This window comes from Clinocottus analis, unplaced genomic scaffold (genome assembly GCF_023055335.1).
Source record: "Clinocottus analis isolate CAN_PGR_092001 unplaced genomic scaffold, fCliAna1.0.p SCAF_20, whole genome shotgun sequence".
In the NCBI taxonomy this organism is placed as follows: Eukaryota; Metazoa; Chordata; class Actinopteri; order Perciformes; family Cottidae; genus Clinocottus; species Clinocottus analis.
Genome location: NW_027175932.1, coordinates 4,634,407 through 4,650,218, shown reverse-complemented (window position 1 = coordinate 4,650,218; position 15,812 = coordinate 4,634,407). Strand labels below are relative to the sequence as shown.

Genomic DNA, 15,812 nt, shown 5'->3' with positions numbered 1-15,812 from the left:
CATTACGTCATTATTTAGTACACAACTTCTCTCAAGTAAAATCCTCACAATCAAAAGACATTTGCTCAGTATAATGACACTAAAAGAATGCTTTAAACCTCTGTAAATTAAAACATGTTATATTAAAGTGAGCTTTACTTAGTCGATTACATTATTGTACCCCATTGCTTACATTTCATTTTAGTTTTAATTAAAAAAAATCTTCATAGAAAGATCTGTCTTCATTGCTAACACAAATAAGTCAGTGTTAAACCTTATTCAGCTGCATTAGTGTTGTGTTCTATGTTTCTTTAACCAGACAGCGTGCTACAGCAAGCCTGGAAAACAAAAACAGTCATAATAGATATTAAAGCCTGATCAAAGTGCACGGCATTACTTCTGCAAACTACACGTCCAAAAGCATCTCCAATAGATTATCCAATAACAGCATCCACAACTGGACTGTTTTTCTTAGCATCTACCGTGTTCTACAGTATTGCCGGAACAATATAGCAAATGCCCTCTTTTAAACATTATTAATAACAATAATAATTTCATATTATATAATCAGTGTCAATGTACAATTAACAAAATGTGTCGTCACTCAACCCAAATGGCAACCAGCAACAACAGTTGAAGCTTTAACAGCTCACAGACTACAGCCATTCACGCACCGGATATTATTGATGAGCTGACAATTCAAGGTTTTTAAACTTGTGCAAAACCCATTCACAACTATAATGAAATCCATGGCTTAGACAAACAGACACATGCATGCATATATATATATATATATATATATATATATATATATATATATATATATATATATATATATATATATCTCAAAATGCTTCATCAAATTGTGATGTTCATTAAATAGATAATGCATCCAGTGCAATACATTAGTACTAATTCCAGTAATATCTACACTGATCAATTGCTAAAGAGCGCGTGTTTCATTAGACCCATAATGTGCATTAACTCATGAGCATTCTTCAGTTTAAGAGCTGTATCACTGCAAACTGGCTTTGTGAAGTGCACGAGGAAGCTAGACCAAAAACCCTGTCGGTTGTTTCAGAAGGTGCTGCAGAAATGCTGTAGGAAGACCACAGGGTGGTGTTTCTCAAACTCTTTGAGCAACCGCCTCCTCTCCTTGGCAGGTATGGTTTTGCTGGAGGAAATATCGCAAAGCAGCTGTTTGAGGCTCGCCAGCGTGGTTGCCTCTCGCTGATCCTCGTACTCCTGTGGCGTCACCTGCTGGCAGAAGGCGAAAGCTGCAACACAAAGAAGGGAAGAGGACGTTAGTGTTGATGCACCACTGAGTGGACTTACACAACCTGAAGTTTGTCTATCTGTAGTCTGTAAAGTATAAGGTGTACATGTATTTTACTTACTGGCAATTGAGTCAGGGTCTTTTCCCTGCTGCATAGTTCTTAGTGTTTTCCTCACAGCTTCAATCAGGGATGTGGGAGTCTGTATTCATTACAGAAAGAAATAGTAAACATAGATTAAAAAAAGTCTGACAAAATAGCACCTTTTTTTACTTGATTGAATGACATTGTAAAACAAGTTTAATCGATGTAAACGCTTTAAAAGTTAACAAAAAAAGCATGTTATTGATAACTGAATAAAAAAAATCGAAGTAGACCTTGAAGAGCGCCGTGCAATTGTCCATAAGAAACAGCACCAGGGTTTCGCTTTGGGGTCGAGTCAATTCGTGACTCTGGACGATTGCTCTGTGGAAAGCGCGGCACACCGAGGCCCTGTTATCAACCTGAAAGGAAACCCACCAGAAGGTCAACAATGAATACTAAACACATTGATCCAACATTTGCTATATACACGACACATTTAAACTCTTCGATTCAAACAAAAAAAAAAAGCAGTTGATTAATATACAGCACAGGCTGTGAAAAAAAAGGACCTGTTTCTGAAGACGACAAGCATCTGGGTGAGCTGCTGTCGCCATGAAGGCCAGTAGTCTCCGGAGTTCATCTCTCGTGCTTGTCTCCAACAGTCGGAAACACAACTGCGATGCTTTGATGGCATCCTGCTTCTTCCCTTCATCTGGAAAGAAGATGTGGTCAAGACAGGAGAAAGTAAAAGGATTGAACTTGTTGCTTTATTCTATACACACTTTTCATCTGAGGTCATCGTTGCCAGAATGATCAGTCAAGTCTCTCTTTACAATTTCCAGTGTGACAAAGACATAAAACGTAAAATACCTGTCACCCTTTATCAAGCCTTACCCAGCGAGTCCAGAATGGCAGCATGTATGTCCAAGTGGCGTCCTGACAGAAGCGGAGCTCTTTCCTGTCCACTGTAGTACTTGGCAATTGTGTCAAAGAGCAGTCTCTTCTGGTTCTCCATTTGCTCCGCCCGGTCATCTTCCGAAAAGGCACCGACGACTCGATGGCTGAGCTGCTCCCCTGCAACCACAATCAGCTGGTCGGGAAAGAGCTCCAAGCAGTCGGCCGCTGCCGCCAGCCAGCCATCCAACCTGAAAACAAAGTCGAAATTAGAAGACGTGGACCAACGTTTGTTTCTGCCACGACTGCAAAATCGTGATATTCTCTGTAATGTTTTTGAAAATGCAGGATCCCTTTGATTCAAATGCACTGACTTGGGCAGGTTAAGGGTGTCGGGCACCTCTCTCTCCAGGCACGTGTTGGAGATAACCAGGTCCTGGGTTGCCAGAGGAGTTCTGCAGGTCTGCAGCTGGACCCTGGCAGGGGAGGTCAGGATGCATTCCAGCATGGGCAACTCCACAATCTGCAGGAGCTGCAGCAGCGTCTGCTGCTTCCAAACCTCATCCACCACTATAGGGAAGGAGGAAAGATTTCAGAAAAAATATGCATCCACCATAAACGGTCACCGACTGGGGTTTCTCAATTTTACTCGGTCTTACCAGCTTTGGATAGAAAGGCAGAAGCATTTGAAGCTGGAGACAACGTCGGTCGCAGGTTGATGGTCCTCAGCAGCCTCTCAACCCTCCTGTCTGACGAGCCGACGGCAAGGGGATTAGAGATCGTCCTCAGTTCATTCATCCTCCTGAAACAATGAAGAAGCATTACGGTGATTAGTAAGCGCTCGGGTCTCAGGGGAGAAGCTGAACGTAAATATAAATTCAAAATATTTTAGGTATGATTCGTGCTTCCAAACCATATTCAATTTAATGCTTAATTAGGGGTTGGTTCAACTTCAGAATTTGTTCTTACTCAACTGCAACTCTGCAGTTCTCTCAGAGATGTTATCGAGAACGATATAGCAATACCAAAATCCTTTTACACATATTTCTGCAGCTCCAATGTCTGCTGTGTATGCGAGTGACATGTTTCAATGCAGTTTTACTTTATTTTGTACTAATGCATCTTGGACACTGCATAAAAGTAGTCAGTTAAGGAAGAAAACGTAACAGATTTAAGGCAAAACCAACCGGGAGCTCTTCTTCCTCTTCAGCCCCCGTTCCTCCTGTGGCACGTCTTCTGTGATGCTGTTGCAGTCGTTCGCGGCGGGACTGGGTACCGCTTTGTATTCCAAAAAGCGGTAAAGGCTGCAGCCGCTGTCCTCGAAGGTTACTTCCTTGTCCCTGCGAAACAGCTTCGTGCCCACCGGTTCGAACACCTTGGCCTCCATCAGAGCCTGGCAGAGTCGAGCAGCTTTGAGGCGCGACACCTCGCTCGTGCAAAACACCACATTCTGCATCAAATAGCTGAGCACAGCGTCCACGGCGTCCGAGCCTGTGAAACATTCGGCGTGAACGCGCAGATGCCTTCGACAGCGGCGCACCTCCACCTGGAGCTGCAGGGCCTGGATGATGTTGTGCCACAGCTGGGTGGCACCGAAGGGCCCCGAGAAACCACCTGTCAGAAGACGCGGGGATGAGAGTCAATCCCAGAGCTCAAATGTTATGTTATGCGGGTTTTCAAACTGGTCGGATCATTTGCTCATCCTTTAAAAAGAAATGTAAATACAATTAATTTACGAATAAACTGTATCAAATTAGGTATTGTCCCAAGTGTGTGTGTGTGTGCGTGTGTGTATGTGTGTGTCTATATACACTTAGATGCTGTACTTGAGTGCAGACGTCATGTACTTGCATCTCACTTTAGTATTTCCACACGCGTCTATAGCACCAGCTAAATTCCAGATGTAAATATTGTTATTTTCTTCATAATATGTATCACAGCTCGCGTCACAGCTTGAATATGGTTAAATACAAAAAAAGTAGCGCATTGTTACAGATGAAAATATCCGCTGACGTCGCCCAACTGCAACAGTAACATTTTAGCAAACACATCATTTATCAGCAATAACAACCCCACAATATACTCTCGACGTATTATTTTTAAAAGAATATAAAGCAAGTCACTCACTTTTTTCCCACTAAACGTTAAATGTTTACACGGGAAAACAATCTTGTGTTTTCGAATGGGTGTTTTTATCAGTGTGATATTGTTACTTTCCTTAATAAGCTAAATATTCTGAATACTTTATCAACCAGGATACCTGTTCTGCTCTATAAAACATTTTAAATTAAACATATGTTTCCATAATCTTACCATTCTGTATATTTTCGCGAAAACTTCTCGTTTGACTGTTCAGCCTTCTGAAACGAGGAGTTAAATCAACCGCCATTACGAGCTCTCCGTATGACGTAACATCCTCTTCTTCGTCTGTTTTTCTTCTTCTTCGTCTTCCAGACAAAACCCGCTGCCGCGCGGCTGCTCCCTACTGGTCTACTTTCTGCTCCAAGATACAGAACTAAACATGGAGACTTTTCTGTTTGCTGTTGCCTTTATTTGAACCAGCTTAAAGGATATGTGTTAACATAAAGACAGGCGTTTTCAATGATATGCTATGTATATTTATATAGCCATATGTAGGCTTTATAGGTTTAATTTAGTTACTGTTTGATGGACAAATAGAACAGCCAATTAGACATGCTGAAGTTGACAAGTTTACATGGATAATAGAGTTCCACTGAAACTGAAGTGATGCCCCACGTTGTCTTATTCCTCCATTATTTTATTCGGGTTAACACTGGTATACACGCCAGGATCGCTATACAATTCACATCTGCTAACAATATTAATCAATTTTTGCATCCCCTACTGCATTTTCTGAAACTGCACTACAACTTGTATTACATTGTTTGCTTTTTTTAAATGAATGTTCTCAAATGTTTTTAAATCCTGTTTTATTCTGCATTATGTTTTGATGCCTTTAATGGTTTTATGTGAAGCACTTTGAATCGCCTTGTTGTGCTACACAAATAAACTTGCCTTGCCTTGCCATGGCATGCCGTGCTTGACCTTTAAGCTTTCTTCAAAACATGTATTTGACAGCTCGCGTCATAACTTGAATGTAGTTTATTTAACAAAGTAGTGCATTGTTACAGATGAAAATATCTGCTGACCTCGCTCCACGTCACCCAACAGTAGCAAACAAATGTTACGGCTCGGCTGTGACTCGTGTCCTTTTTTTCTTTTTTTTTCACTTTATCCCCTTTTGTGTACTTTGTGTGTGTGGTTCCGGCAACTGGCAATCATCTTCACACCTGCACCTCATCTCTGGCACATGCCTTTAAATCATCAACTCCTCCTTGTTAAAACACCCAGGCTTCTCACTCGTCATACTTCAAACCTCCTCCTCTTTAATAAACAGATTGAATTACTTGTATCGTGTCTTTTGTACTAACCCTTGTTCCCTGTGTCTAGGACTCCCATACCTGCAGTCCACTTTAGCCGTCACCGCCACCCACGCTACCTCATCACTCCGCCTGCACTCCTCCCTACCATCATCAGTTAATGTTTGTTAAATAAACCCTTTTCCTTGCCTCCCCGTGTCTCCGCTAGGGTCCAGCAAAACCGAACATGAGTAATAACAATCCCACAATTGACTCAACGTATTCTTCTTCAAAGAACATAAAGCAAGTCGCTCACTTTTTTTCCCCACTAAACGTTAAATGTTTACAGAGGAAAAGATCAATCTTGTGTTTTTGAATCTCCTTGTTGTGCATTACATATAAACTTGCCTTGCCTCCCCGTGTCTGACCTTTATGCTTTCATAAGAACATGTTTTCTGGTATGGCCGGTGTGTACATACAACCACAGACTGTGAAAAGGAGCACACAACATGACCATTATTAGAGAACGCGGAAAACATCATTCTGGACAGATTAGCGAGATAAAAATCAACAAAACATGACCTACAAGCTATTGGAACAATCATGAACATGTTTGAACTGGTTTATTTGGTTTACCAGTGTGTCTAAGGAGGACGCTTCCTGCTGATAAACTAGGAGACAGAGCAATATATTTATTGCTGTCTTAAAGTTGTTTAAGACTCTCATGGAAAAGTGGAGGTCAACTTGCATATCTACAGAATTTAAATCGCCAACGTAGAATTTTATGATATTTGCATGTCAGTTGGACTCTGCTTTGCTTCGCACCACATGAACAGCCAACAAACCAAACTGCCTGCGTCAATCAGTGTTCTCGCCTGTCTGTGGACTCACTCATGAAAAAACGGCAGGCCACAATCAGAATACCATCTATTGCCAAGTAAGTTTGCACTTACAATGAAAATTTGTCCTAGCGGGAGGTTCCAAACATTTAACAAAAAACAGGTGACGCCAAACATGAAACAGAATACAATAAGGAGCGAGCGTGGATATTTAACTGGGAGTATTGAATATTTACAGTTGAATCTGCAGTGGAGCGGAGCCACAATTCCTGGGAACATCCATTGTTGTTATGACCGGGCTCTATTGATAGGCCTGACTGCAGACGTGAAAAACCTGATAGTGCGGCTTGTGAGAAGCGAGGACAGGGATGTCAAAACTATTCTTTTACCCCGGGCCACATTAAACTACTCCCTATTTGATTATTGTTAATGCAAGGGTAAACATAGATATGATATAAAAATATAAGTAAGGAAATCTATTTTATTTAGGGTTAAGAAACCCACAGTAATACAAAGGAAATAAAAAAGACAAAGATGCAATGCATGTTATTACATGCACTTCGTTCAAAGGTGTTTTGTCAGAGTTGAGAAGGACACAACTCTGGTACAACAAATAGTTGTGAGCTGCTAAGAATTTGAGGAATCGGGAGTTAGAAGTGGAGGCTATGCACCTTTGGGTGAGAGCCATAGAACTGGATCGCCAGCCTGATGGCACTCCTCAGTCACGTGTAGAAAGTCAAACCCTGAACTCTCGATGTCAGCAGGCATATTGCCAGCGTTCAGGGAGTGTGGGGTGGATTGTATCCACTTTAAAGTGGCTGAAGGACATTTGGGCTTTGGTGCTCCGGTGTAAATTGATGGGTAAATCTCAGGAGTTGACACTGAAGCAGAGTTTGGACTGGTGTGGTTACGGTTACAGTGTTAGGAGCATATGAACTAGTGCCTGAAGCACACGGGCAAAATGTTCAGGAGTGGTGGTAAGGATGGAAACCAGACATACGTAGAATCCATGCGTGGAAAAGGCACGCTTTTTCGATAAGCGGTGTCAATCCAGTAAAATGTCTGAGTTTGCACAGTGGCTGCCTCGGCGAATCGCCTTGTATTTGGATGAGCAGAGAGTAACGGCGGATCCTCCTTGGCGCACCAGCACAACAAAAGTATCAGGTTGCTGGAAGAATGTATACAGAGAACGGCGCTCAGTTAACTCAACTAAAATCGTAGATAGGATTTACCTCAGCTGACCTGTCATACCAACAATAGATGTTCCCGGGAATTGTGCATGTACAATTTCTTAAAGTGCCAATAACAAAAACGGCCAAATCATTACAAATAAACACGTTTAAACTAACATGCCAGGGCTGTCCAACAAGTGCCGTTTGCTTGCCGCTGTCCTGACACCTCTGAGCCTTTGCCACAGACTTGCCACACGCTTGCCAGTAATCGCACTCGCTGTCTCTCAGTTGTGACACCGCAAGCCATGAAGATGAATTGCACAGAAACGAGGCATTCAAGACCGATCTGTTTCCAAGCTGAAAGCGTCCGTAGCAACGTATCAACTGCAGTTGATCATTAAACAAAAGGCTCATTCCAAAGAGCTGCACCTTGCCTGGAAAGTAGACAAAAGCAGGCAGTACCAGTTTTCAGTTGCCTTTAATGTACTCACAAGGAAATACAAAAGAAATGACTTCCTGTTTAGCTCCGCTCTGTCGGCCACTTAGTACCGATCACGTTTGGATTCATTCATATGTCTTTATAAACATATATTTATGTAGAAATGTGTGTGCGTTGTTGCATCTTTTATTCTTTTTATGTGGGCCTGTGAAATATATTACTGCTAGTTTTGATGTGTGTTGTATGAATACGATTTTGTATTATCAACCACAGATGTGTTTTTAGAAAGGAGAATGAATGATCCTTTATTAAACTATCTGCATTTAACCCACCCTAAGTACTTAAGGAGCACGAATGTTAATACATTTCTGTATCTGCATTTTATTTCTTAAACTGCACTGCAACTGTTATCAAATGTTTAGCCTTTTGACTGTTTTTAATGTTTTAATGAATGTTCCCGAATGTTTTGAATCTTGTTTTCTTCTGCATTATGTTTTGATTCTTCTATTAAAGGTTTCATGTGAAGAACGTTGAATCACCTTGTTGTTGAAATGTGGTTTACAAATTAACCTGCTTTGCCTTGCCTTTATTTTTAAATCCAAATACATGACTGGTGTGTAATACACAAGCAAACAATGGTAAATGTCAGAGAACCCACAGGACCTCTTTCTGAGCGTGTGGTCACAAAGAACACGAAACCTGAAACCTGTCTACACTGGCTCGTGACGCCACTTTTTCTCTGTTGAAAAATCCTTAATTTAACCTGTTAAATTTGAAAAACTAAACCGTTTAAAGCAACTAAATTTGAATTGTATTTAATATTCACTCACATTCATTAAGGGTCTCTTGCTAAATATATGAAAATGCCAGAAGTAAATTATCCAACACAAAGATTAACAAAATACAAAAAGGAACATTTCATTCATCCCTGTAACACTGGTCATGTTTCAGACACAGAGTGTTGTTGCACACAATATTGTAAATATCTTTATGTGGCCATTCTTAAAATACAGCATGTGTTGTTGGTGTAAAGATGGAGATTTAAGGTGGAATGTTAGAGTTTTGATTGTTGTTCTTCAATTCAAAATTCAACGAGATCCAAGAAGAGAGAATGTCCTCACACAAAGCTCCAGAACATCCATAACATACACCATGATCTAGTAGTCCCATTTATGTAACGTCTGGCTATCGCCAACAACAGACCCAAATGAAATAAAGAAAGTTCAATTGAAAAACGTCTTAATACTATGTAGATTTCAAATTGAACTGGATTAATTATAAATAAGATATACTATATATAGAAACACATGTTCTTCTCTCATTTCAAGTAATCCAGGGCCTACATCATGAAACTCTGAGAAAAATGACTTTAGCTGAACTGTCTTTGCCCTGCAGCTTTAAAATCAGTTCATCCAGGTGTGAATGGACGTCAATCACCAAAGCTTCTTCTTTACGTCATTGTTGGCCATTAAATTAACATGTGGAAGGATTCTGAGCTTTATTTTATGTCTTCATTTGAGTGGGCACCTTTTCTCAAGAGAATTGTGCTTCGCCTCGTTGTGACGCTCCCCGTCATGTCCTCTGAAAACACGAGGCCGCCACAAGCTTTGAACTGTCCGTGAGAAGAATGACGACATACCACTGTCTAGTCTGTTTGTGAAAGGATGTGGTCACAATGACAACACTTCTCTTTTATGGTGCTGTTGGAAGAAAAACAGTATTCACACTTAATCATTTACTATTTCACTGTCATATTCAGACTTCTCATCTTACTGTCTCTGTTTAATCTTACACACAAACTCAACATGTCTCCTGATAGCAGGGAGACAGGGGAATCTGTATGTTTCTGTCTGAAAGAACGCGCAGTTCCTTTGTTATCGTATGGCCATTTCTTACAAACCGCTCCATCGGACGAGGGGAAAGGTTTCCTATTAGGCCGAAGACGTCATGAGGGTTTCTGTTTGTGGGTCATGATGAGTATTTAAGAGGTGGTTCTACGAGAGATCTTTGAGCATCTTGGATATGCAATGTGTCTATCACCTTCTACTGATAGGTGGAGGGGGGGAGGAGCGGTCGTCCCGTCACCACAAGGTAGCCGACTCTATCCCCAGTCCCCCCCACAGTTCACACGTCGAAGTGTCTCCGAGCACGACACTCAACCCCTCGTTGCTCGCCGGGCGCCTCACAGGGCAGCCCACTGCTCCTTCATCAAGGATGGGTCAAATGCAGAGAAGAATTTCCCCAAGGGGATTAATAAAAGTGTATGTTTCTTTTTTAAATCCAGGTCAGGAAGGTGCCGGGTCCACAGGGTGTTCTGCTCCATGGTGTTTTTTTTTTTTAGGCTGAGCCTAACCGGGCCCCACGGGCGGAGCCCCGACCTCACCTGAAGGTGTAGCTCCAGGAGGGTGACCGAGCCGGTTTCTCTGGTCCGGGCGGGATAGCGATACATTCCATGTGGCTTTGCTGATGCCCCCGAACAACATCGCTCCGAGGGTCACGGAGCCACCTAAACTCCTTCTCCACGTCAAGGTGGCGATTCGCGAAAGACGAAACGATATCAATATACCAAAACAATGTCATGACATTATCAAATAATCAAACAGGCCCGACACTCTTTCGAAACAGGGTTGGATTGAGATGACTTGGCTTTTTTTTCTCGATTGTAAAAGCAAGGAAAAAGAGGAAGAAAACCCACTTGAATAACAAACAATAGTGTTTGATTTTGTTTTAAAAAGGAAAAAAGGAAGGAAGTTTGCCGTAACATGTGAAGTAGAACTGTCACTGAGGAAGTTGATCCAGTTGATCTGCTTCTTTGTTTGTTTTAAAATTATTGAGTAGTGCGGGTGTGTAACCTCAGAAGAAGAAACTGAATCACGCCTGACGCTAAAATGTTGTCCTCAGTCTGTTAAATGCAGTCAAAAAAAATACAAGAGCAAAGTCAACTATGTTGATGATGTCATATCCATTCTATAAATATGGATATGACACTTTGCACTACAAAAACCTCCCGAGTTGACAAAATGTCTAAAAATCTACAGTTCCCATTAGAAAATGGCATTTAATTAGAAGCATGAAGTATTTGACTAGGACACATAATGGAAAGTGTGTGTCCTGTGATGTGATTGGCTGCAGGCTGCAGGCTGCAGGTGGCAGGTTAGTAGAAAGGATCATTTCATGACACTCCTCACCTGACGCTCCACAGGGACCAAACACACAGTAAGGCACGCTTTCATCACTATTTGTAGAAGGAACTTTAAAAAGAAAAAAGAGAGAGATTTCTTTACAGTGATCAAGTTTGAGAAAAAAGTAAATAAAAAAATAAAAGAAAGTCTATGTCAGAAACTTGTGTTAAATGTGTAATATAAAGTATTATATTTCTGTTTTTTTTTCACTAAAAAGTTAAAATGTTTAAACTTGAAACGTAATCATCCATAATCATCCTTATTTCCTTTCACCTGTGTTTTATGGAGTTTAAAATTATTTATGCAAATCTTTAGGGATTTCAGTATATTCGGAACCTAAAATTAAATTGCCTTAATTGACTCACCGGGAAGTGATTGTAGCCAGAAATCCTTATTGTCTTCTTTAAGTTGAAAAACAAAACCCCATCAAAAAAAAAAGTCAAACTAAGTCCACTAATATCGTCTAAATGCATCGGAGCTGATAAGGAAACGGAAGTGACTGTCTGTGAATGCTGCAGACTGCTGCCAGGTGAACGTAAGTAACAGAGGATCACGTCTGACGCTCCTCACCTGAAGCTCCGCAGACACTAAACACACAGTCAGGGACGCTTTAATCTCTATTTGTAGCAGAAAGTGTTAAAACAAATAAAAATTTAAAAAAAAGAAGTTAGACATCCTTACAGAGTGATCCACTGTAGTTGATGAAGTTTTAAGAGACGTTCAAAGAGTTAAAAAAAAATAAATAAATAAATGACGCACGAAAAAAAAATCAGAAGGCTGCGCAACTGATCCAATACAATATTATAAATATATGTAAATGAATAACTACAGTCGTCGTCGAGTCATTTTTTTTTTCAGAAATGACTGATTATGGCATATATTTGTTATCTTGCTTTACAAAACCACAGCAAAGAAGGCGAACACATTTCTTTTATTTCCTCCTCTTTTTTGCGTTACGTCCAACTTGGATTTGATTCCAAAATGTTACTTTTAAAGCACTTTTTAGAGCATGTTTGGCCCCGGTATGTATGACCATAGAGCACAAAACTCGATCGCACAACCGGCTGAAAAATTATACTCTAGCTTTTGTTTGATTCATAATCAGTGTCGTGTATCTTTGTTGATTTTAATCGTTACCTCGCTGAGGTTTTTTTTCCCTGTTGCATTGAGCAACAGCTTGTCGGAGATAGTAATAAGATTGAATAAAACAGCCAAATATATGTCTCATACCATCTGTATTTAGGTAAATAGGACAGCAAATAATCGAATGAAATACTGTCATATAAAGTGTTAACATAAAAAAAAAAAGATCTTTACAAATGGGGTAAGATGTTGTACCGGTTTCAACAACTTGTTGAACGAGACGTGTTTTTCATCGTGTCACCTTGCGCGCTTTCATACCATAAAGGTTTCATGACTCAGCATTTTCCATCTTTAGTGAAGAAAAATGAGGCACGACATATACACGATTATAATAAAGAGTGATGAAGTAGAATGTTCTTTTTTTTTCAAACTGCAATGTTCAGATACAAATAGTCTGCATGTCTGGTGTAAAAACTTTGGCTTATATAGATTATATGTTGAGACTTGCATGCTTTAGTCTTTTAATGTGTGATTTAAGTCTTTTAATGTATGTATTCTTGGTTTAATCAACCTGAAGGTTCATATAGTGATAATAAAACAATACAGATCAGTGTGACATGTGTAATAAGCACTTCAATCAATAGTGTAGAATTCATAAGTCTCCTTCCCCGACTATTGACCAACTTCAATGTGATTTAACCTTCTGTGGAGCTTTTAAAAGGAGCGAGACCATATATGATGGTCCTGTCGCTGACAATAAATGCAAATGGGATATTTGGACACACGTGGCAGTGAGTCTGAGTGTCACTGTGTGTTAAACCGCACCCATTTCTATAAAACTGGGACATGGCCCTTTCCTTAGCTCTGCTTGATTGGATGCATGTCTCTGTGGTGGAAGAGAACCCATTTGCTTGTAACGTCAAATGATATTGAATGAAAATGCTGCCAAATGGCCACATCCAGATCAGTACATGGATTTGGAGTTTTTTTTTGCTGTGTTGTGAGATGCATTACGTATTTCGCTCCAACGACCTTTAAAATGGAGGAATACAACACATCATGAACAGCTTTTGAACCTGTTCTTTACTCTGTAGATGTGCTTTTGTTTAGTGCCAGACAATGAAACAGAATTCTAGAGGCTACTTTTATGAGTTTGGACAAATCTAGCGGTAATGATAACCTGTGTTTCGCAAATCATTTGCTCCCATTCAGAGGACTCAATGCATTGTCCGTTTAAATGTCTTATCTTCAATAGACTGATCTCCTTTCTCTCCAAAGGTGAGCCATGTCCCGGCCAGCCTGCCCGTCTCTGCGTGTCTGTGCCTTCGGCGGCTTAGCGGCGCTGTGCTTTATCACCATTTTCCTCATGTACAGGTCTGATGTCAAGTACAGCAATTTGGGACTTGTGCTCTGTCCTGCATTTCTGTGTGCAGAGGAAGCACAGACCAAATACACACACCCCACCAACTCTACAGAGCCCCACAATAAACAGTCCAAACAAGAAGATCCGGGCACAATAACCAGTCCAATGCCACCAACTCTACAGAGCTTCACAACAACCCGTCCAACCACATCGACTCTACAGAGCTCCACAACAATCCGTCCAACCACATCGACTCTACAGAGCTCCACAACAACCCGTCCAACCACATCGACTCTACAGAGCTCCACAACAACCCGTCCAACCACATCGACTCTACAGAGCTCCACAATAACCAGTCCAATAAACGCTGAGCCTGACATAATTGTGCTGATCTGGATGTATCCATTTGGCTCTACATTTCCTCTGAGTTGCGACGATTTCAATATCCAAAGGTGTCAGTTAACAGATGACAGGACCCTTTATAACAAATCCAACGGGGTTTTGTTCCACCACAGGAACATAAATGGAGAGCTGGTTGCAAAAATCCCTGAAATGCCACGGCTCCCTTTTCAGAAATGGGTGTGGTTTAACATGGAGTCACCGGCAAACACACATCCAATCTCCGAATTTAATGGCGCATACAACTTGACATGCAGCTATCGCCTTGATTCAGATATTCCGGTGCCTTATGGACATTTGGAACCATTGACATCTAAAGATGAGAGTTTTAAATTTCCAGCAAAGGACAAGTTGGTGTGTTGGATTGTGAGCAACTGGAACGCCAGGTACAAGAGAGTTCAGTTCTTCAATGAACTGAAGAAACACATCGACATCAAGACGTATGGAAATGCCTTTGGCAAACATATAAATCACGACGACTATTCAAAAATAATTTCGTCTTGTAAATTCTACCTCTCTTTTGAAAACTCCATCTACACGGACTATATAACAGAGAAGTTGTTCCGTCCTATGAAATTGGGAACTGTACCCATAACTCTGGGCCCTTCAAGACAAATGTATGAGAAACATATCCCACGTGATTCTTTCATTCATTACGAGGATTTTTCTACTCCAAAGGAGTTGGCAGAGAGGCTACTTTACTTTGACAAAAATCAGACCGAGTACGTCCGATTCTTTAACTGGACAAACACGTTAAAAGTAATGGATTCTAGTTTTGGAAGAGAACATGCGTGCCGAACTTGTGAATACTTACAAAGCCACAAGGAGATCCAAACTGTTAAGGATCTCAAAACTTGGTTTTGGGGTTGAGATGTTGCGATCACTCATATCGAAATGACATATTTGTCATGAACGTGTGTGGAGGGACAGAGACTCGAGTGCACAGGAACAAGACAGGAGGCAGCAAAAGCAAAAAGGCACTTTACTAAGTCCACAAAAACAGACAGCAAAAAAAGGCAGGAACAAAACAGCAGGTGCACCTGACCATAACACGACACACACACACCGGTATTGAAGGTTGAACGAACGAAAAACGACGATCTGACAGGTGACAATGGAAGGCAGGGAAGTATATATAAGCGAGGGGGAACAGGTGTAGACCATAAAACAATCAGGGGACACACGGGCGTGGCTGAGGCCAGATGAAGGAAATCAAACAACGACACACATGCACAATCAGGGACGAGGCATACAGGGAGCAGGAAGTGCAGCGACGCAGAGGAAACAAGACAAACTACAAAATAAAACAATATTGTGTCTTTCATTTACTTCGTTGCTGAAGGTGACAAAACGCACTGAACTGATCATATTTTTACCGAAAGCATAGAAGTGTATCTTCCATGCATATTCTTATAGTTATGAGTTAGACAAATTTATATTTCTTCAAGGGTACCAGAAGATCTTTGCGCATTGTGATCTGAAGTATTATTCTCACAAAGGCTCTTTTTGGCATTTTTTTTTTTACTTGTCTTTAATTGTGTTCATCTCGTTTTCTTGAACCAGACCAAAGAAAAGTGTGTATGTGAAGGAGGGGAGGTGGTTTATGGTTATTATGTGGTTATGTATTTGTGTGTGAGTTTTTGGCATCTTGTGTGTTTTGCCCTTTGTTGTTATTGTTAATGTCTGGGATTCCAAATGAATGTGAATTCTACTTGAGTGCCAGT

At 40.8% G+C, this 15,812-nt stretch overlaps 2 protein-coding genes across 2 annotated transcripts; one reads left to right on the top strand and one right to left on the bottom strand.

Annotated features, from left to right (window-relative positions):
* Positions 1-880: 880 nt before the first annotated feature.
* On the bottom strand, positions 881-4,626 carry depdc4 (DEP domain containing 4). The gene is made up of 9 exons (XM_068586744.1): positions 4,545-4,626; positions 3,419-3,845; positions 2,891-3,033; positions 2,606-2,801; positions 2,232-2,482; positions 1,907-2,049; positions 1,631-1,756; positions 1,377-1,455; positions 881-1,256 (listed from the first exon to the last, which is right to left on the bottom strand). The coding sequence occupies exons 1-9, from the start codon at positions 4,618-4,620 to the stop codon at positions 1,057-1,059; spliced, it is 1,641 nt and encodes a 546-aa protein (XP_068442845.1). The 5' UTR covers positions 4,621-4,626; the 3' UTR covers positions 881-1,056.
* An 8,985-nt stretch (positions 4,627-13,611) lies between these two features.
* LOC137791824 (4-galactosyl-N-acetylglucosaminide 3-alpha-L-fucosyltransferase 9-like) lies at positions 13,612-14,958 on the top strand. Its single transcript, XM_068587008.1, has 2 exons — positions 13,612-13,817; positions 14,031-14,958. Exons 1-2 carry the CDS (start codon positions 13,612-13,614, stop codon positions 14,956-14,958), a joined length of 1,134 nt encoding a protein of 377 aa, XP_068443109.1.
* The last annotated feature ends 854 nt before the right edge of the window (positions 14,959-15,812 follow it).